Genomic DNA, 21,900 nt, shown 5'->3' with positions numbered 1-21,900 from the left:
ATGGGAGATGGAGGAAAAGTGTTCACCATATGACATCAGGCCAGGCAGCACTTAATGAAATCATTATCTTAAATTTACAAGCAATGAATCTACCAAGCTGCAGTTTGAGTTCAGTGTGGTTTTATTGTGCATATGGTATACATATGGAAGCCAGACAATTAGATGAAGATGTGGATAAAGAAACACTAAATCTTATATTAGCTTTGGAATGTAAAGGGTAAGAATGCGTCGTATATTTTCATATGCTGTATAAATGCAGACCTTAGGGAACAGGGAGGAAATCAGTGCAAAGGGAAATGTTGTGATAGACTGCGAACCGCTCTGCTTTAATGAGCAAAGCATTGTCGTCCTCTGCCAGACCCTGATAGGTCTCCCACTGATTAGACAAGTTAAAGCTGGGTCCTTTATTATTCCCAGGAGAAGCTGCGCTTGCTTTTGTCTCTGTGATAATAATAGCCATAAAGTATGATCATTCCAAAGTGTTAAAATGCTCCGTATAAACATCGGCCTGTTTTCGTTTTGTTTATTATTCATCTCGTCCAATTACCATTCTAAAGGGGGAGTGTTTCTTGCCAGGCGCTGAGGGAATAGGAGATTAAAAGGCAATGAGGAAACATCTGTGTCTCTGCTTTGCCACAAATCTGCATCTCATTCTTACCACTGGCATCCAAATAGACAGCGCCTACAATGCAGGGAAAAAAGTGAAACACCATGGCGCATAGGGCTAGCGAATAGAGGGAAGGGTTACCATAGAAACACATACCTCACATGGGTTTATGGGCTGCATCCTATCACATGCTATCAATTACCATAAATCTTCTGGCAGCGAGGGCGGTGGTTAAGGTGCGCCTTAGCAGTGAATGACAATGTGTTGATCTCCACATATCTGGAGAGATGCATCCAGGCTCTTTCAATCAAGAGGAAAATGGCTTCAGATTTAGCTTGTGACAATAGAAAGATGGAGAGTGCCTCTAATGCGCTTCCTTTCATGAGCCTGTGTGCAAACAGATATTGAAAATCAGAAAGAGGATGCTGGCTGCCTTTCCCGTATATTCATGTCATTGTGGAGATGAATGATTGCAAAATCAAACTTTAGTGGAAAGCATAATGTGCCGCAGCGCTATACATTTATGCCTGATAATCTTTGACTGGGTGTCATCATGCTTATTCCATTCACTCGTCGTACAGCTGTCTGCACATAAAAAGCCAGCAGTGAGAATTGTGTCAGAGCACAGCGGTGCATCAGTGCAATTTCCACAAATGGCATCTTTTCCCAAGCCCACATCCTCTCGACCTCTGGCGCCGAGCGACGACGCTGAGAGCATTATCAGATGTGTTTGAGCAGCTCCCATCAGCTCGACCCCGGTGGGCGGTGCAGATATCGAGTGACCTTTTCCGCATGGCTCCCTGATATTAACGCAATCTCCCCGCCTTATTACCATGGGAACATTTCACAGAGTATTAGACTTAATAAATGACTTTTTTCCCTGGCTTCCATCTCTCTTCTCCCTCCTTCGCCATCTTTCTCCCCGATTCTCTCCTGCCCTGCTCCCCTCGTCTTCCCTGCTCCTGAGCCGATAACCCGACCTCCCCAGGGGCCCGGCCTCCATAATCGCGTCAGTTCACGGCCCTCTTATTCCAGCAGAATTGCTTAATTGGTATGTGTTCTACATAACTGTTGGAGTATTAGACTCACAAATGAAGGTTAGAACCTCAGTGCTTGTAATCGACTGAAAGAAATTGATTTGTGCTCAGCTGCCCTTCTGGGACGAGACTTTATGGTTCTCTGAAGAAATGAAGCTTTTATAATTGTGTGTTCTCTCCCCCTCCACACCCTCTCCCTCTCCTCTCCTGTCCTCTCTCTCTTTTTCTCATTTCCTCCCTGCTACTGCTTTGTTGACATTCATCAAAAGGCAAGACACTGGCAATTTATAGGTGATGTGTCTGGTCTTCCATGTTAGAGTACGCTACGTAAATTCACTGGCTGTACAGAAGTAGTAGAGCGCTGAGCAGTGAATACTTATGTGCCTTTTTTCGCCAACAGGGAAATCTAATCATGGCTCTGGTACTCTGTCAATGGAAATCTGATTGCATTATGTGTGATCATGTAGAAGGCGTGAAGCGCCGTCGTATTAACCAAACCTGACCAACAAGCATGAATTGTCTTATGATTGATCTTCTTGGATCGTTTGGTGCTTTAAGGCTTTGCATCAATACTTGAGTGTGTGTGATTAACAAGGGTCTTGTCACAGCAATGTGGCGGAGCATCTTAAGTGGTCAGCAGGGGGGAATGCTTGGATCTGTCTTAGTTTTAAGAGAGACACCAAATCACATGCAGGCACGGATTTCTTTGTCTTTGATTCATCATGCAACAACTAGTGTTTTTTTATGTTATTATATTCCATTATATTCTATTTCAAAAGAATATAATGTAATTTTTTAAATTTCTGCTGAAATGAATCGATGGTTGTCAACTAGGCGATTAAATTACTCGCCAACCATTTTGAAAATCGATAAATAGGATTGAATCATTGTCAAAAATTCTCAGAGTCCAGCATCTTAAATGTGAATATTTTCTGGTTTCCTCAATCTTACATTAGACTAAACTGAATATTGTTGGGGGGTTGTGGACAACATAAGACATTTGAGGACATCGTCTTGATCGTCTTTGATCGACATTTTACACCAATTTTCTTACATTTTATAGACCAAACAACTAATCAACTGATCAAGAAAATAACCAACAGAATAATCAACAATGAAAATAATCGTTTGTTGCTGCCCTGTATGTTACCATCACTTTGATGCTTGAGAGGGGCAGGAAGTACGCTGAATTAAGGGGTTAGGAAATAACACAGACTTAACAAAATCATTGCGAGGATGAAATCAGCCGGACTTAATTCAGTTTATCCTGCAGGACTGCCTCGCTGGCGCCGTCTGACTAGTGTCTTATGCATGACAACTCCCTCCGACTTAGGTGACCGGCGATTATTCATGCCTGCTTTCCAGGTGGGCAGACTCAGATGTGCTCAGAGCAGAGGTTTGCTTGACGCAAAATCACATTTCACGCTTGTGCTAATGTCAGCCGGCGAGTGAAGAGGAGTGAGAACTGGCAGGTGGTGTTTACAAATGAGAACACCCCAAACCGCAAGCCACCCTGACACCAGATGCTGATTTGATTATGGGGTGGCGTGTAAGAGAGTGTATGAATGTATGGAGCAGGTGAGGTGGTACGTTCAAAGTCGATTAAGTGAAACAGAGATGAGTGTCACCTGTATTTATTTATATTTTGTCCAACTGGAGGTGTCATCTTTGAGACTGACAAGGTTTTTCGCAACATGGGAGTGTTTTCAGGGAGAAATGAGGTGTGTTTTCTCACCGTGGAGTTCTAATTGCAAGATGAGACCATGTTAGCACATTCACGAGTTCAGCACTTTGGTGTATCTTTTTGCCCCCCAGTGTCTTAAATTATAACAATTTCTTTGTTTTCAGCATGTTTGCTCTTCTTAGTGTTCAGAGCAGCAGATCTTTGAAATTATTTATTTATCACTTTTAAAGAACTTTAAAGAAACTGCTGTTGCTTTTGTCAAGAAGAGGTTAATTATATGTGAAGCACCTCATGGAACTGGCTAATTAAACTCATTAGGAAACCGTTTACTGAGGTAATAAAGCAAGTGAGGGTCATTTTCTCATAAGCTTACATTCAGACACAGTTCATTTTGAAACCAGTGGAGTCGCCCACTGCAGGCCATTAGAAAGAAATGCTGGTTTAAAGCACTTTGGCATTTGCTTTACTTTTCAGACCCAGAAGCTCGGTCTGTATTTTACACAGTTATTGGTTGAGACAGAACTGAACAGAAATGTCATAAGCAATTAAAGGCCTCGTGATAAATGCCTTTAAAATGCATGTCAAATGAGATGTCACTTACACTATGATGATTAATTTCTAAGCACGGTAATCATATAAACTCAAATGTCGGAGCTTAAACGTTACTTTTTTCTCTACAGGTGAATTTCTTAGCTGATCTATGATGTGTGATGTGATGGTGTGCCTTTGCTCTTATAGCACTATATGCAGTAGGTTTCCAAAGATAGATACTTGAGTGTATACCTGAATGACCTCTGTCATAGCCAGGTATTCTCTATACATGAACATCCCTTCTTCTTCAGTTCTTGGTAATTGCCAGCAGATGCAAATTGTGCTCTGACAGCGTGTAGCCACAGTACCACTCAAACCCAACCTTCTAATCAACTCTGTGTGATTTAACAGTGCATCCTAAGCATTAGTATTCCAGAGCCGGATCCCTCTTGGATCCAGGCTAGGATTATCCAAGCTCTTAACATCTTAGCTAAGCTGGTTAACACCTGTTTTTATTGACATCTGAACACCATCCGAGGCGCTCTGTCTTCCGTGGTTTGAAAAGATCTTCTTTCGCTCTCTCAAGTGAGCTAGTCACTCCTCTTCATCTAGGCCGCAGCCCACATAAATGACTGTTTTTCCCACAAGTATTGGTAGCAGGTCAGCAGCTCACTGTGCAGTTTGGGAGTAGATTTACATTCTCATAAACATTCTTAATGTGGCGCTGTTTGTTATATGGCTACATTAGATGCGGATATAAATCACTGTTTTAAAAGCCAGTGACCTCAGAGTGATGTAGTTACATATTGTTATGTGTTTTGTCACTCCAAGTCTAGACATGAGCTACAGTTTCAAGAATCACATTTTCGCTCACATGTTTCAGAGGAATTTGCTGAGGGAAAAAAGAAAACAGGCTCTCTGTATTTGTTGAATATTTCCATTGGGGCCCATGTTTGCCCCAGTGTAACTGATGTAATATTCTATAAAAACCATTTAGGCTGTTGATACAGCCTGGGGGATTCTTGTTAGCGGTGTATGTGTAGACTCAGAGAAATCCTCAGAAGTCTGTGTGTGTGTGTCTGTTTCTAAAAGTCTTGGCAGGGTCAGTGGGTGGAACTTTGAAGAATGTCCCAGGATTTGTCTAAATCATGAGGTATGGATCCTCTTAAGCGTCGCTGGCATTAGAGCTGAGCTCTATCAATGATTCCATTAACCTAAATTCCAAACCAGGCTTCACAACATGACCATATTAACCCCTGGGATTTCACCAAGCTCTTGATCCCTCGCTGTTTAGATAGACAGGAATGAATGGTCACTCACATTTGTCTGGCTACCAGCTATGTTTCCTGCCCCAGACAGGGAATTATCTGTAATATGACCCCATGTTTATCTTTGGCCTTCATGTGGCCACATGTTTTCTGGTAATTTTTCCTACCCTATAACTGTGACAGAAGCTGATTAGGCATAGGCAGTGGCGATGTGACATGATGAGGTATTTAGAGTGGACAAGGACAGCATCCCGATCTGCTCATTTTTACCTTTCCTCGATGAACAATAATCATTCCAGGCTAACATTGCTGGAACGAGCGGCGAAGAGAAAGAAACGAGTGTCTGCCTTCATTAGGACAAAGGGAGGGTGAGCAGGAGAGCATCTGACAAGCCAGTAACGCCTCATTGTCCCTGATCTCAAGTTTCATAAATTTCCACGGCTCTCGTTAAAGGACGTGTCGCTGCTGTCACCAGGCGCTAACTCGTTATCTCCTCAACGCCGTAAAACGCTGTAATTAACATTCAACAACTGTAACCGATCCAGCATTCTTCCTCTAGCCGCTAATTGCCACACTATTGTGCTTGCACATAAGTGGGCCCTTTTGTGTGTGTACTTGTGGGTACACATATCTCTGGTTCATTTTGATTGTAAATAGAGGTGAAAAAGCAGTTCATCTGAGCTTATAGGCCAAAAGTGTTTTTCCTTGCTTGAGTCGTTGAGTTTATGCCTCAGTCAAAGACCCATCTAAATTGTGTTTTTTTGCATTTTAAATGCCTCCCATCCAAAAGCTGATAAATTAAAGTTTTGTCTGCGGATGCTTTTAGTACACTCCTCGTGGGTAACGCAACCTGTAGTTTTACCGTTGAAGAGCGTATTGGAGGCCCATTTGTCGAAATCACAATTACTGTAATTACAAATTTCAAGGCAATGCCTGCCTGTTGTTGTGAGGAAACAGAGTGTACTATTATTTAAGGCACTGCACCATTCTCCTTTCAGCCATGCATAAGCGCCCGTCTCAAATCATATCCTCCATTGCATCAAACACAACCATCAGTTGGGAATGTATGGCTGTCACACTGCTATCCACTTACGGCGACACAAAGAGAGCCGCCGTGGGGGCATCAGATTTTCTTTCATCGTTTCCTGTACAATCAGCGGTGTCAAGTCCGTTTTAGTGGGGAATGTTTTTGTTTTCCCCATAGCTGCTCCTGCCTGACCTTACCGGAGCAGCAGCCATCACAACAAGGCCTTATGAATAATTAGCCTGGGTCAACTGATACTCTCCGGCTCAACACACCGCTGTCATCCACTCCGCCAGCATCAGCCAAAAGCCAATGAACTGTGTGCAATTCTGCTCAATTGAATCAGTTGAAGTCGATGCCGCTTCTGTTATTCGAAGGTAAACGGCTAGATGTAAGTTGATACGGGGGCTACCTTCGAGGCCACGTGCAGAACAGGAGAAGGGCCGTCAAATTAGCAGTGCCACAGGGACCACGTTTGGAGACTTCCACGGTGGTCTGTCACAGATATGCAGTCACCTGGTGCTTTATCTGTATGCTGCCGGCCCGGCATTTCATTCTCTAGGGATTAGAGCGAATGCCAGGGTAGGGTTTCCGAGAGCCAAGACGGACCCAGGAGGACAAACAAAACCAAATGGTTGCATAGTGTTTCTTGTCCTGGTTTCATGTTCGGGGTCAGAGGAGATGTGGTGCAGGTGTCTGGGGATTCAGGTGTTTATCTGTGGGTTGGCTAAGAGCTTTATTGTATGTTATTTCTTGTTACTTTTTTGGCCTTTTAGGCTAAAGGAGTGGTTATATTTAATGGAAAATGTTTTTCACAAGATGTAATGTGAATCTTAGAAGCAGCATCATTGCTCCATGGCAAACTGTTCAAAGTGTTTGGATCTGGCGATCTGCTGACTACAAAGACCATAGCAAATGTTTTTCCACAATATCTGTCATTTATTGACCCCTCAAGCATCTGCATTCACAATGTTTCTCCACTCATTTATCAAATTTGTCCACTGTGTACGTGCCACTGGCAGAAGCTTGTAAACTTGTGTGTTTATTTCACACAACGAAGCTTCAGTTTGTGTTGGGTTGTGGCTTATCCACCTTATATAGATAACTGGCTCTTTTAGCAACTCACAGCACCCTTTGTGGGTTTTAATGTTTGCACGATAAGCACATAGATTGTGGTTTTTCTCACCTTTTCACAACGGCTCACCACCAACAAAACTGCTGTAGCTGCAGAGTCTGAACTCTCACTGCCTCTCGTCCTTCCTGTTAGAGTTCTGTGGAAATTAACACTGTGTTAAAAATATAAATTATTCACCAGAGACCTGACATTGAGAATGAAAAAGCTTTTAAACATGTCTAACACATAAATAAGAAACATGTTTAGTTGTTTGCCTCGCAGTGAACAGCTCCATGACTCTATTCATTAAAACCAGGCCTCAAACTCAGGCCACAGAAGAGCCCATCCTTTTTTTTTTTTTAGGTTGTTTTCAGTGTAACATCCTTAGGCTCAGTATAGTATCAATGTCAGCTGATGTGTGGTGAAGACTCAAAGACATGCCTTTAACTAAAGTGCTAAATTGTGTGCTTAATTCATTTTTATGCTCATCTTGTTCTCATTCGACTGCAACATCAACAAGCCTATGTGCAGTCTCCACAATTTCCCAATTAGACATAGATCTGGAAGAAAATTATATCTGACTTTGATGAGTTTTGTAGATAGGAAAGATGCTGGCAAGTTAGCAAAAAGGTCTTTTTATGAGCACCATGAACAAAGGAGAATTTATTCTCTTGAGGGTTTTGAAGCGGAGATGATGGGAAGCATAAATAAGGGAAAGTGTCATCATATGGCTTTTTTTTAAATGAGATTGTTAAAGATAGATCTAATTTTGATTTGGGCTAATGCGAGGAACACTATCAGCCATTGACCAAGGGTGTCTTATGACTGACTTGACGTGCTTCGCTCGACGGTCTTGTGCTTTTACTCTGCAGTTTCAGTTCAGAGAGCAGACCAAGTGCACAAACAGGGTAATTTTAAAAGCTCCTGAACTAGCTGTTTGGTTCATGAACTTGTGCGCCCTTCCTCCTTCCTTCCCTTCAGCTCCTGGAAGCACAACTATATTAGTATCTCCCAGAGAGTGTTAAGAAAAGTCTGCTGCTTCTGTTTACAGGCTATTCAATCACTCTAAGTACTAGTGGCAGACTGATTTTCTTGGAAACACATTTGCCACATTCCCCCCTGGCTCTTTACATGCAATGTATTTATCATATGAAAATTTAGAACTATCTGACTCGCCTATTTTACTAGCCTTGTCCTAGAGCCGGGGCTGGTAAAACATTGTAAAATATGCACTGCTGTCAAAATTGAACATAAAAATATCCCGGAATACCGTGAGATTTACACTGTGTCATAGGGAAGTGGTTACTTTTATAACACCGTCACACTGGAGATAACAACTCACGTCTCACAAGTAGTGGTAAAAATGGGTCATTTGATTTCATTTGTTTTGTTTTTAGTTCTCGGTGACACACACAGAAAACTACCACCACAGCACAACAATCCAGATGGAATAAGTGGCGGCAGTGTCAATTTGTTTTAAGCCTACTTAGCATATGTAGCTGCTGGAAATACTGCAGTGTGCCACCTCATATCACACATTTTGTGTGTACGTAGAATGTCTTCGTGTGCGTGTGTGCCTGTGTGTATGCGTCAGTGACCTCAAACCTGGCGACAGCCCCTGCTAACAGCTGGTTTTCTGCCAGTTTTTTCTGCAAGGCTATGAGAAAATTAGCTGAGCTGTGTGGAGGCTTGTAGCTCCCTAATATAACATTAAGCAGGGTGACCGGGCTCACATGAGATTGATGACTGTTGTCTACATGACCGCACTTCAGCACTCTTTAGCATGAGGACCTCAATCTCAAGGTCATAGGTCACAGGTCACATTCCTACACAGGCGTACCTGCAGCCTTTTTTTACACTACAGTTTGTTCATTTCCCAAGGCTAATCAGAGGCTAAGGTATTTTGTAATAGTGATAGCAATTAATTAGGTAAAGGTTATTATAAGGGAATGTAGTGCAGCCTCTGAGAAGTGTACATCTACAGTGTCCGTCAGCCCAGTCACCAGAATAAAATGTTGGCAAGTTTTAACGGTTCGCAGAAACATTCAATTCCAATTATTTCTGGTAATTGTGTTGGCTGTGTGTTTAATCGGGACATTGTCAGTTTGACTCATCACTGAACCGCTCTGCTGTTTTATCATCTTTAAGGCATTTCTTTTTTCTCTTCATCCCCCTCCCTCTGACCTATCTATTTACCCAGCATCCCCCTCTGTAACAAGGAGTATTCGTTCATCAGCCATGTTTAAACTGCAGACAGGATTAACTTGGCTAAAGACTTAATACACATGCACAGTCACCCCACGCTCTGTGTGCCGTTTCCAGGCCGCAGATCGACAAGCTGCTCTGTTAGGCTTCTCTTGCTTGTTCTCCGTCTCTCCGGGCTCCCCGGGCCTCCTCCTCCTCCATCGTCCTCATTTCGCCTGAATTAATTGAGTTCTCATTTTTGTGAGAAAGCTCACAGGAGGGCTGTGAGAGGAGAGAGAGAAGCGTGATAGAAAGAATGCGAGAGACAGCGAGAGATCAGTGGCAGAAGCCTAGGGGGCATAGCTCTCCCAGAGGTAGGCACTCACCAGTTTCCTGGGGGACGATGAGGCCCCTCTGCTGTGACTTATATCTTTATCCTCTCAACAGTCACCCCTCAGCACTTCAGGGAAGACCCAAAGGCTGGTGGTCAGGGTCAGGCAGACGTGTTTCTTCACACACAAACCCAGGGGAGGCTGCCACCTAATTTTAGCTCTTTGTGTCTGTAAAGCCAAGAAGTGGAAACACTGGAAATATGTCTGCTAAAATAAAAAAATAAAAAAGTGAGACAGGAAAAATTAACATGTGTAGGGCAATGTTTACTTTGCTGCTAGCTATGAAACCAGCTCAGTATCAACCTAACTACTCAAAACACGAAGTATTTAAATGTACTACGAGGAACTTTGAAGTGGTTAAAAACCCATCTCAGTTTAATACTGATGTCTTAATACAACCTACTTAAGCAAACAAGACCATCAGCAAGATGATTGCTGATTATGAGTTGAGGAGTCTCACAGCCTGAGGAATGAAGCTGTTCTGTAGTCTGGTAGTCTGGCAGCAGATGCTTCTGTAGTGCCAAACGGCTGCAGAACATAGTACTTTATCATAGCCTTGTTACTGAGCTATATCATGATGTTGGCTAATTATTAAAAAGACATTTGTTTGAGTGGGCTTAGTTTCACCATTGTCATATGTCGCGTAACCTCAGTGCTATGCATCCCGCAAACAGCTGTGTGCATCTTTGTTTCACTCACTTCTAAAACAAATGCACGTGGTAGCCAGATCAAGATCAATAAGACAGGAGGCGGTTGTGCTCACACAGCCTTTATCCACACGGCCCACCAGAATCAGCAAAAAATCAAAGTTCCTTGTAGCTGCTTAAAGTGAAAGTAAATTTCTCATTGTGCAGGGTTGGCCATGACATGTGATGCTCACACTACATGCGTAAAGGTAGGAGGACCCACGAGCAGGACATGGGATTGTACTTTACCTTAGTTTAACTCATGACAAATACTCGATGTAGAAATAGCAGGCATGATATGCACCTGCGAACTCTACCTTGGCTTGAACCCTTTCAATTATGAACCATTACAACTTCTCCCTTTGCAATATTCATGCACGGGCAGATCACTCCTTCAGATGTCTTAGGTTGCTGTAAGTTGAGATAAACACTTGCAGAGTTGTAACAGCCAATCGCCCGCCTCTATTGCTCAATGTCACTGCCTTAGCACTCAATAATTCAAAGCTTGGCTGTAATGAGCTCCCCGTAGGCCCTGTCCCCGAGGAGCCTCCCCACTGTGCCTCCACTGTAATGTAGTTATATCTCATGTCAGCTTTCAAATCAATTACATTTCTATCTGATGGCTATGTAATTGTGCCTGATTGAGTTTTTGGCATGCCAGCCAAGTGTGTGGTTCCCAAACTCGAGCCAGTCAAAACAGGAAGCTTCATCAAATGAAACTGTATTTCATCCTGATTGAGGCTGCTTGCATGATAAGCACAACTGTAATTATGATAATAATAACAATAGCAATCTGTGTTTTCTCAGCTTTGTTGTTCTCTTTTTTTTTTAATCTTTCTCTCCAGATGAAATTTTGCCCCAAGGACTACGAACAACATTTGCTTTACTCAGGATGCAAAGGCTGATTTGATTGTTTGTAGCACGTGCAATTTAGTAGATTAAATGCAAAACATAATTCTTTTGCAAATCTAAGTGTCTGGTGTCTCAGTTAGTTTTAGTGCAGCAGACCGTTTTCATGCAGGACTGCGCTTTGTGACGAGAGCCGTAGTGATCTTTCCATGTTTTGTTTATATTTTGTCAGACGTCAGACATACAGTGTATTATTGCCAGTGGAAGTCAGACTGTACTTTGGCATAATGCCTAGAAAAAAACAAGCTAACCTCTTACCTCCAGCAACCAGCTGACAGCTAAGGTCAGAGCACTATTGTTGTATATGTCAGATCTTTCAGAGCAGAATTGTATTTACATTTGATTGATGGTGAGATGGATGGACAGACTGACGGATGGATGGATGAATGGATGAATGTACTCATGGATGTGTGGATGAGTGGATGTCCGGACGGATGGATGGAAGGATGAATAGATAGACGAATGCACACATGGATGGGGGGACGAATGGAAATATGGACAGATAGACGGATCAACAGAACGCATGCCTGGATGGACAGAGGGAATACTCTAATGGAGTGGTATTGAGATAGATGAGGGGGAGGATGCTGTGGTTAGGTGCATCAGCAACTAAATAGAGATGAATTGTGGCCGCTGTCAGCAGCACTAAGTATAACAGACATAGTAAAGCAGCCTGGCTCATCCATAATCAGCAGACACAGATTGTCTTCATGCCAGAAGAGAACTTCACTGGAAATAAAGCACTGAGAGCATCTACCAATCTGTCTTTCTATCCTCACTTCATCATCCCTTTTCTTTTTATATCCCCTTACTCTTGGTGTTCTTGCCCTTTAAATCTCTTCACTTGTATTATTCCCTCCTCATTTCTCTTCTTAAGGTCTTGTATCTCTCTGTCTGTCTGTCTCTCTCTCTTCCTCCGACACTGTCTTTTGTGTTAACAGCCTTCCATTTTTTTTTTTTTTTTTTTTTTGCAGTGTGAGAGCCACTGGGTGCACATCTACAATCTTGCCTTTCATTTCATGGCTTCTGGAAATGGATGTTTTACTGCCTTCATTAAGGCATGCAGCAGTCAGCTCCGTGTTTTCCCTCTGAAGTTTAGCTCCATGAACCTCGCCATTAGAGGACATTATGGCCCCAGATTTCAGGGCACAGTGGAACACTGTATAATTTGATTAGTGTTATTAATCAAGTGGAATACCGCTCCTTTCGCCCCCATCTCCCAGCCTCCCCTCCTCCTCCTTTTTGCCATTTCACTCCTGCTTTCAAACCCTTCAGACGTTCCCTTCCCTCTTCCTCCTCCCCTTAGCCGTGCACCTCTCTATCGTCTGCACGACAACACACACACACACACACAGTGAAAATGACAAAAGGCCTTACGCCTTCCCTTTTAAAAACAATGATTTACCACTTGTTTTTTTTCCCCCTTCACAACCCCCACCTCTCTCCAACTTGTGCCCCCCCTCCTCTCTCTCTCTTAGCTCAGGACATAAATCAATTGAGATGAAAGTTCCATAATTGTGCTTGCTGGGAGGGATTTGAGCAAAATTGCGCTATGAATTTTTTAAAGGGAATTTTTACTAGCTGTTCAGCGAGACTTGGGAGGCGAAGGAAGGTGAGGCCATGAGGATTTATGGGCCTGGATTCTTCATTACTGAAGTAATTTTCCTGCAAATGATAGTGCAGCACCCCGGAGGGGGGAGCGCTGCCCGCCTCGGAGAGTACAAACCTGCTTAATCTCTCGTGGAGAGAGAGCAGCTCAGAGCGCTAATATCATCTGTAAGCGACTGAGGCTCCATTTGTTCACATCTAAACGCAGCTATTGTATTTGTGATTCATAGTAATTGATTGCTCAGATTCGTTCCAAGAGTAGTTGTACAAGTTGATTTCATTACGAAGGACAGTTTTGTTATTACTGGAAGGGATTATGCTCCAGGGTCGTCTTTAGGTTACACCCTTTCCACAAAATATGCACATTTTGTCAGACATTTGAAGTTTTCAGTATAATTTGTCTAATTGCAAAGGTTGATAAGTCCACCAGCTGTACATGTGCGCTGCAGTAGCTGAGGCATTAATTGGACGAGACATAACACTGTATAGTCTATTATAAAATAAAGATGGAGGAATTTAAGAGGAGACAAGGTCAGTTTAAATGGTACCTAATACGTTCTCATTTTTCTCTTTCTGTGGTTGACACCCTGTCATTTATCTGTAGTGTGTATGTCCATTCTCATCATGATTTAGATCTGCTTTGCCAAGCTGCCATATTGTTTCTTCAGCAAGGGTCTCCACCTTTCTCTCTGCCTCTGGTCTTTCCTCCCCACTCATTTTAACCTTCCTCAGTCCAATATGGCTGACGTTCTGTCTCCATCTCTTTAGGTGCAGCCAGCAGCAGTGGCCCTCCTCAAGGTTAGTGCGTCCATGATGCCAGGTCTCATTCTTTATCCTGCCTGCCGTCCACTCAATTTTACAGCTCAGTAGCTTGAGAAGCAGAGGGGGTAAATCGGCTGCAAGAAGGAGAAAGAGAGAGAGGGGAGGAGGAAGGGAGAAACAAAATTATTGTGCACCCTGTCGCCAATTGAAGTGGATCTCATTCCAGGCACACTAACAACTCAAGACAATTAGTCACTTCTCACTAGGCCAGACCTGAGACTCACTTGAGGGCCAAAAAGAGGCGGGGAGTAGAGGAGCCACTAGCATGGCTAAGCACTGCAGTTACAGGAGAGAGTGGAGAGAGGGGGAATCTTGGGGATGAAATGGCTCTGAGTTCTGCTGGAACGGCTCCTTCAGGCCTTTTGTGCAGTGCTGAGATAGAAATGGAGGAGTATGGAACATGGGATTAATGCACTGATAAGTCATAAAGTTCTGTACAAAACACTGCAGCTTAAAAATATCTCTGATTAATGATTATTCTCTTTATGGGCATGTCAGAGTGTAATGCTAAGATCGCATTTTCATAAATATGAAAGAATGCAGTTTATGTCTATATTCATCTTGATAAATGATAAATCTGCTGGTAAATAGGTCATGCATATTCTTTTTTTAAATTTTTTTTATAACATTCATCAACATCATGACAGTATAGTCAATAGTGCGGTACATTCCACCTTATAGGCGGTCTCAGGGAGTTTGCAGCCAAAGATGAGCCCTGAAGCTCCAGCCACCACATGCTCCTGCACAGAAAGTGAAGCATGACTAAGGTGGGTGGTGCGTGGAAGATCAGGGAGTGGAAAGAGAGAAAAGTTTGTCCTGGGCCCTCTGCAGAGACGCAGCGTGACCAATTGAGGTGAAGGGGATGAATGAGGCCATTCACTGGGCCTAATGAAAGAGTTCCTGCTGGGCCCTGAATGAGGGTGGGCCCATCTGCACCACATAGGCGTGCACAAACCAGTGACCTCGAAAATTACCCAGGAAGCACTTTGGGACAGTCACCCCAGCAACAGGCTGGGGTGCGCATAGTAACCAGGCGCTTCAATCAGTGCCTGGCAGCTTCTTTAACGGAGCAAAGTTTTCTCTGTATTGAAAGAACTCTGTGTGAAATCAACTTTGAGGGACACCCTCCAGTTTTTTTCTAAGGGGGGGAAGCTTCCAATGAATGTCCCATGTGAAAATGTCCAGGAGCTCTCACCATCTTTGAGAGGTGTGGGATGCTGCCTTCAGGAATTTTCCTGTCAAGACACAAAGACTTGTTTGTCTTAGCTAAATATGTACATGTGCTGCCTGAGCGTATATGCAGCGCTGTAACTAGGTTAATTAGGTTCAGAGGATGTATAGTGTAGTGTATTAGGAGGCTGTAAAATAGATCCAATTACAAAGATTCCAGATAAGGAGAGATTCCTTCAACACCCCTGGGGACTGGACATTAAGTTTACAAGCATCTTCAAGGATCTGGTTCATTGGATTTCATCTGTGTTATTTGGTTTAATATATTCAGTCTTGATGAGCCAGAGGCATGCAGGTCATTGAAGTTCGATTCCTGTCTCCGTTCCCTCACGGAACTTTTGACAGCGTGAAATGACAATCCGCCCCTGCACGCATCTCCCACGTCAAAAAGTAATGAGATTGTGCTGCTGGAAATATCACTACAAAGCATCAGGCCTGCACTCGGGTCTGACTGCACCTTCAAACAGCGCTGCCTGCCAGCTCGCCTGCCTCGCCTGCCTGCTGAAAAAGAAAACGAACAAAAACAATCAGAATCAGAGACAGAGAAACGGCAAGGGAAGCTCCCCACGCTGAGACAAACGAACACGCCGGGGCCTTTCATCCTGAGAGTGATTAGCCATCCGAAACGTTTTAAAACCCCGCTTTGAGTGTGTTCCTCAAACGAAAGAGTTCCATTGAGGAGTGATGGTGAGATGTTTCTTGCTGGGAAGCGCCAGTGATCTAGTCTCTAATTGTGGCGTCGCTGACAAGGCTGGTGTGGCTGCGAGCTTTTTAAGCGGGGCTTTTTGCTACGCTCTTGTTCCCTTCCTGTCAGATCCACCACCAAAGGCGCCAGGGAACAAAAAGGCCCCTCAGATTCTGTTCTTACATCCATCTGCCTATTGCTTTGTGCATAAATACAGGCTTAATTTAACACACTAATAGGCCCTGATGCTGGCCTAATGTGACCAACACTACAAGAGGTGCTGTAGATGCCGTGTTTGGTTGCAGCTATGTGATATTATCTAACAAAATGTTCACACTGTACAATTGCCGTCTTCATTGCTTTCATGTTCTTTCATATTTCATTGATCGAAGTCTCTCAGCTTCAGAGAAGATGCAAAGATTCTGACACATTGGCAATAGCGTTACCCTTCTTCTGCAGTATAGTGGGAACAAAGTCGTGTTCAAGGTCTTTGAGTGGCATTCACTAGAGATGGTAGGAGCTTTGTGAATTTGGCAAGGAAAACTTTTCGTTTCCTGTTCAGAAGCCAGGTTGTCGAAGGTTTGAGAAATCGAATAGAGACAGTTTGAAGAATCAAAGTGTCAGCGACAGGCAGGGGGGGAGAAAAGGGGAGGAGTTGGGGAGGTAGAGAGGAGAGGAAAGGAGTGAAACCCTAGCTCATAAAAATCAGTATTATAACAACATTAATTGATGCTGCTGAGTGCCATATGTGACGCCATATGGAAAAGCTGCCCCAGAGGCCTGCTATAATAGACAGCCTGCAGCGGCGCACACAACTTGGCACATTTACAAACAAGGGACGTCCCATTAATATCAGCCACGCAGACCGAGCAGGAGACAGTGGGAGAGGGAGTGAGAGGGTGTCAGAGGGAGGGAGGGAGGGGGTGAGAAAATAAAGAGACTGAACTGAGTTACCGCATGTTTTGTTTGGTTGCTATCTTTAGTCCTAATTTTTTTTTTTACTACTATCCTCTCGCCTTGTACTATTATTTCAACCAAATTAAGAGGTATTCTGTATGTGCATATCCATATGCGTTTACAACCTCTGCTCCTCTCCTCCCATGGTTCCTTAATTACAGTAATAAATGGCCCCTCCCTTCTGGGGTTGATCAGACCGCCCTCTGTCCGCCCAACTGTCACTCCCTCCACAGATGCCCAGTGGTCCTTTCATCGCACACACACGTCAGCAGGTGAGGTGATTCATGGCACCTTGACAAAGGCGGCGCGAACGAGCTCTGTTTAACCTCTTGTGTGCCTAATCACAGGGCAGCTGTTATTTACTGCCGCCGTCCACAGTTTTACACCGCTCGGCTGCTCACAGCTCTGTCCCTTTCCCCCACTGCAGTATGTCTTATGACAGAGGCTGTGTGGATGTGCGTTTTCTGCAAGGAAAGGTTCACTGAAAATGTCCGTTTATGGGTGGTAAAAACACTGTTTATGTATTCAGTTAAAATAGGGTTAATGAGGTGAGGAATATGTGGATCTTAAGTAGTTTTGAAAGCTCTTAAAATGCACTGGGTACAGTTTTTGGGTAACAATTCAGTATTAAGTGAACTCAGATTTATTATTTTACGAAGAACATGCAACTATTCTTATTTTCATTACTAAATAATCTGTTGATTATAGTCATTTATACTGTGAATTGTCCATCCATTGCACTCTCCAAACCACAAGATGTGAGATTAACAAAGACATAGGAGAAAGAAAAGCCTCAATTTCTCACATTTAAGAGGCTAGGAGTGAATAAAAAGCATTTTGCTTAATAAAGATTAATTAATAATTAAGACAAATTGTTTCAATGCCAGTGAAGCTGATGGAAAGATGGCTAGACTCAAGTTTTAACTCTTTGAAGTATCCTTTCATATTGTGGAAATACCTAGTTTTTCTTTATCACATGATGTGGTGGTATCACTGGTCCCGTGTATGTGCCCCGGGGATGTGCGAGCAGACATGTATCTGTCTTCACAGCCTCATACGGCCTGGATGAGCGCGCATCGGTGTTGCGCGAGCCTCTCCTGACGTGCCCAGAGCAGGGAGGGAGAAAGAGAGATCCTTATGAAACGGAGTTGTCAGCCATTCTGTTGAGTTTCATAGAATGTGAGGCAAAACAAGAATAGCGTACAGCTGTTTCCTCCCTGACACAGAGGGAGGCAGATGAAGAGCAAAAGAGGGAAAAGAGAGAAGGAGGGAGGGAGAGAGAGAGCTCTCCGCTCTGTGATGTGCACTGATGTAGCTGCAGCTCTAGGTCAAACGCTGCCAGTGTTTTGTGTTCATCTTCGTCTCGTCTCCCCAGTGCTCCTCTAAATTATTCACAGCCTGAAGATGTGCAATGTGGCTGCCTCCTCCCTTCCTCTCTCCTCCTTCACTCTGCATCGCGCTCTGTCTCTCTTTCTCTGTTTCCCATCCCTTCCTCTTTCTCTCATGTGACGGCTTGTTTCAGAGGCAAAGAACAGAAGTTTCTCCTTGTGAGCTGGTTAATCCCCCCCACCCCTACCCTATCCCACATCCACTCATCTACCATCAACCACCCACCTTTCATCACTGACTCCATCTCTCACACTCCTCCTTTCATCCCCGCTCGTCCCTCGCTTGCCTCTCCTGGCTGCCAGACTAGAGCCAGCCGCTTCCTTTTTTTAAGGGGGAGGCTGCCAGCTGTTAGCATCAACTCCTTGGTAGCGCCTGCTCTCCCCCCTTTATCTCTCTACCTCCCTCGCTCTCCCTGGTTTCATAGAATCTGTGGTGTAGGGGTTGGACTGACAGGGTGTTTTTACCCTGTGTTTCTTTTTTATTCTTCTCTCATCTCGGTGACTTTGCGCTCATTTTATCTAGCCAAGTCGAGAGATAAACCTCAAGTGCGCACCAAATCCTCAGGCCAGTCGATGGCACTGATTAAAGATGTGCCCGACAGTCATTTCACCTTTAACAGACTGCCTGTCCTGTGAAGGTGGAGGGAGCTGCTAGAAGGACATGGTGGGGCTAGGGCTTGGCAATATGATGATATACTCCCTATGACCATTAGAGTTTTTTTTTAGTTTGCCTTGCTGATTATACTGAGGTTATCTGTCCCTTTATTTTTTTGTAACGATACCAGAACTTTGGCATAAAAAAAACTACTCGATACCTCTTTTGATACCACGGCAAGAGGAAGTACTACACTCAATAGATACGATTTTTTTGGCTAATAACAACCTGCACACGGTGCTGGTACAAAAAACTCACTGAACAGAAATTGAATATCCTATATTATAGTAGTCGACTTATCAATACTTGAGACAACCTTATTGTAGACAACAAGGAAAAGGAAGAACCTTGATTTGTCAGGTATTTTTTTAATGGACAATCCAAAATTAAGCATTTCTGAATTTATTGAGCATTTATTTTATCCATAAATTGTTTCACACTTCAGTTTCCAAAATATTGACTGTATCACAATATGTATTGATTTTGTGATGTCATAGTGCATGTACTTTAATAGACAGAGATATTCCCCACACATCAAGGTCTGGTCTAAGCCCAACACACAGTGCCTCTGTATGTGGGCTTATAAACCGCCTGCTTTTGAGACAGATTATTATTGTCATGTTAACTAGAAAGATGCAAGAATTAAATCCTGTTTGGACAGCAGGGGTTGATGGATGAGGTGTGCCCCTCGTGGCCACCTGAGGAGAGAGCGGAGCGGAGAGAGCAGCTGAAACCAGTCGCAGCCTTTTCCACAGGACACTCATTTGTAATTCTGTACCCTGCCTACAATAACGTTTGATCATTTCAGAGGGGGGACAGGAGGTACGGAGAGGGGGAGGGGAGCTGAAGCTTTCTCCCTCTCTCTTCACTCCCCCTCCCCAAACCCCCTACTCGCCCTCTCGCAATTGCTGTCACCCAGTATGAATGCCCCCTCTGGCCCGATGACAAGTCTAGCGTGAAACGCTTGGCTGCCCCCTGAAATTAGCAGTAGAGCCCCCCGGCGGCACATGCTTCTCATGACCAGCACACAGTGGGCCGCCGCCAGATTCTTTTCATTATGGCTGTGGCCTGCCAGCCCCCTTACTCTACCTCCTTCTGCCTCTTCCTCCATCCCACCCTCCCTCTCCTCCTCCTTCCCCCTGTGCGTCGGCCAGAGCTCAGTAAACAGCATCTGTAGTGCTCATCACATTACTGTCGTAGGGAAAAGAAGGAAGGAGGGAGCCAAGCTCTCTGTGGGTGTTGCTGTTATTTCTGTCTATCTAAGTGTCTTTATGTGTGCCTACAGTATGTGATTTTGTGCGTATGTGTATCGTATGTATAGACTCTACATGTTTCTGTGTGTTTTCTGTGGCTTGACAGGATTAGTGAGAGAGAGAGAGAGAGAGCTAGTCGTAGCAGTGCAGAGAGTGAGAAAGAGTGAGAGAGGAGGGGAGTAGCAGTACAGAGCGATGCCTGGAGGCTCAATCTGTTCCTCACTGAGCTACATCAGTGTTAGAGACGGCGGCTCGGGCCGCGGGGAAGCCTCCACTCGCTCCATCAAACTGTCAGGCAGCCAGCGGAGCTGCACAGGGAGACTCTCAGCTGCCCCCGGGGCCAGTTCAAGTCAACATCCCATTTCCTTGCCTCCTCGCCTAATTTCTCCTACGCCCCGACTTAAATTTCCAATGCCCAGTGTCTGCCGCTGCGGCTCAGCAGCACCGGGCCCGGGGCCATGTCAAAACACTAGGAGGTGGTGAGGGCTGCACAGGCATTCATGTGTGTGCGTCCTGCTTTGAAGGCAAGATAGCAAGCTAGTTACAGTCACACGGTCAGCAGAGACAAGAAGAAGCCGAAGGGAGCTTTATGAAAGACGAGGTGCAAAAGAAAAATATAAATCAGTGTTGGTGTATTTTTTTCCCTCATTCTCTCTTACCTATGTCCCCATTTTTCTTTCACGACTACATTCATAACACAGTTGTGTATTCGCTGTCCCTCCAGGTTTCTGGCAGTTTTCTTCTTTCTCTCTGAGCTGAGTAAATGCTCCCTGTTCCCTCGTACATCTGCCATTACTGTCTGTTTTTCCCTCCGCCAAACTACTCCAAGGATCACACCAGCAGCCCGGCCGGCTCTGTCACTCCCCCAGCGAGTGCTGAAAGCAAAGGTTGAGGGATTTCTTGTTGGAAAGGACAAGGCGGTCCTTTAATTTAGTGAAGAAGGGGGACAGCTCTTCAAGTTTACCCCCACCACCATCACCATCAATCTGTCTATGCTCCCCCTTCTTCCTCCTTGACCTCACCACATACTTTGCATGGAAGTGAAACAGCACTGCCAGGTCTCAGTGCTGTTTACATGGACTCTGGGTAATGTTAAAGTCTGCTTAGTTTGGCCCCAGGTCAGGACTATATCTTTCCTCACCCTGGCTTGATTTACATGGCTCCCGCTGACTCTTCCCTTAAGTGTGTCAGCTCTGAACCAGAGGCCTCTGTGTGTGTGTCTGGCTAATGCAAAGAGCATTTCTCAGAGCTTGTCTTCTTCAATCCTCCTTCACTCTCATTCTCTCTCTGTCCTCTTTCAACGGGTCGCTGTGAACAGAGCTTTTGCTGAGGTCGTCTTTCTGTTTGCACAGCCAACTCCGAGGTCCCAAGCTCAAATATGGTTTTACAAGAGAGCCTGTCTAGGCCTGGTCGATATCATTTCTACCCGGCAGAGCTTTTTCTCTCAATCTCATTCCCTCTGGACCCTACATCTTCACTTGGATCAATACTTTCCTAATCCAGAGCTCCTAGGCTGACCCAGGGTAATCAGCTGACTTCCCATGCTGCCTGCTGGGGAGGTCAGGGGTCAAATGGCTGTATAGATTTGATCCTGTGATCAAATCACTTTGCTAGGTGGTGCTTTCAGATATAGCTTGTAGGGTCAAGAGCAATCACTTGCCTTTTTCTCTCTCAGTGGTTGCGTTAAATGCTGTGGGGCTATGTTAGCCACGTTAGCCCTAATATTTATAAAGCACCACATGTCAAGTTCAGCACTTATATGTTTACATGTGTTAGCACACCGACACACAAACTTTGCAGTGACTCATGGCTTTCTAAGTTTGTTTCAGAGAGGGTGAGAATGCAACAAAGCATCCTGTTGATAAA

At 44.3% G+C, this 21,900-nt stretch overlaps 1 protein-coding gene across 9 annotated transcripts in view; it reads left to right on the top strand.

Moving 5' to 3' along the window:
- Window positions 1-21,900, top strand: part of fbrsl1 (fibrosin-like 1) — a 286,306-nt gene that overhangs the window by 166,767 nt on the left and 97,639 nt on the right. For 6 of the 9 annotated variants that reach the window (XM_073465905.1, XM_073465899.1, XM_073465903.1 and 3 more), the window contains exon 5: window positions 13,813-13,842. The exons of the other annotated variants lie outside the window; for them this stretch is intronic. In XM_073465905.1, coding sequence (XP_073322006.1) covers window positions 13,813-13,842 — 30 coding nt within the window. The remainder of the gene's footprint in view (window positions 1-13,812; window positions 13,843-21,900) is intronic. 9 annotated transcript variants of the gene reach the window in all.

This window comes from Pagrus major, chromosome 5 (genome assembly GCF_040436345.1).
Source record: "Pagrus major chromosome 5, Pma_NU_1.0".
NCBI lineage: Eukaryota > Metazoa > Chordata > Actinopteri > Spariformes > Sparidae > Pagrus > Pagrus major.
The sequence above is the reverse complement of the archived record's forward strand: the minus strand, read 5'-3'. Positions and strand labels throughout refer to the sequence as shown.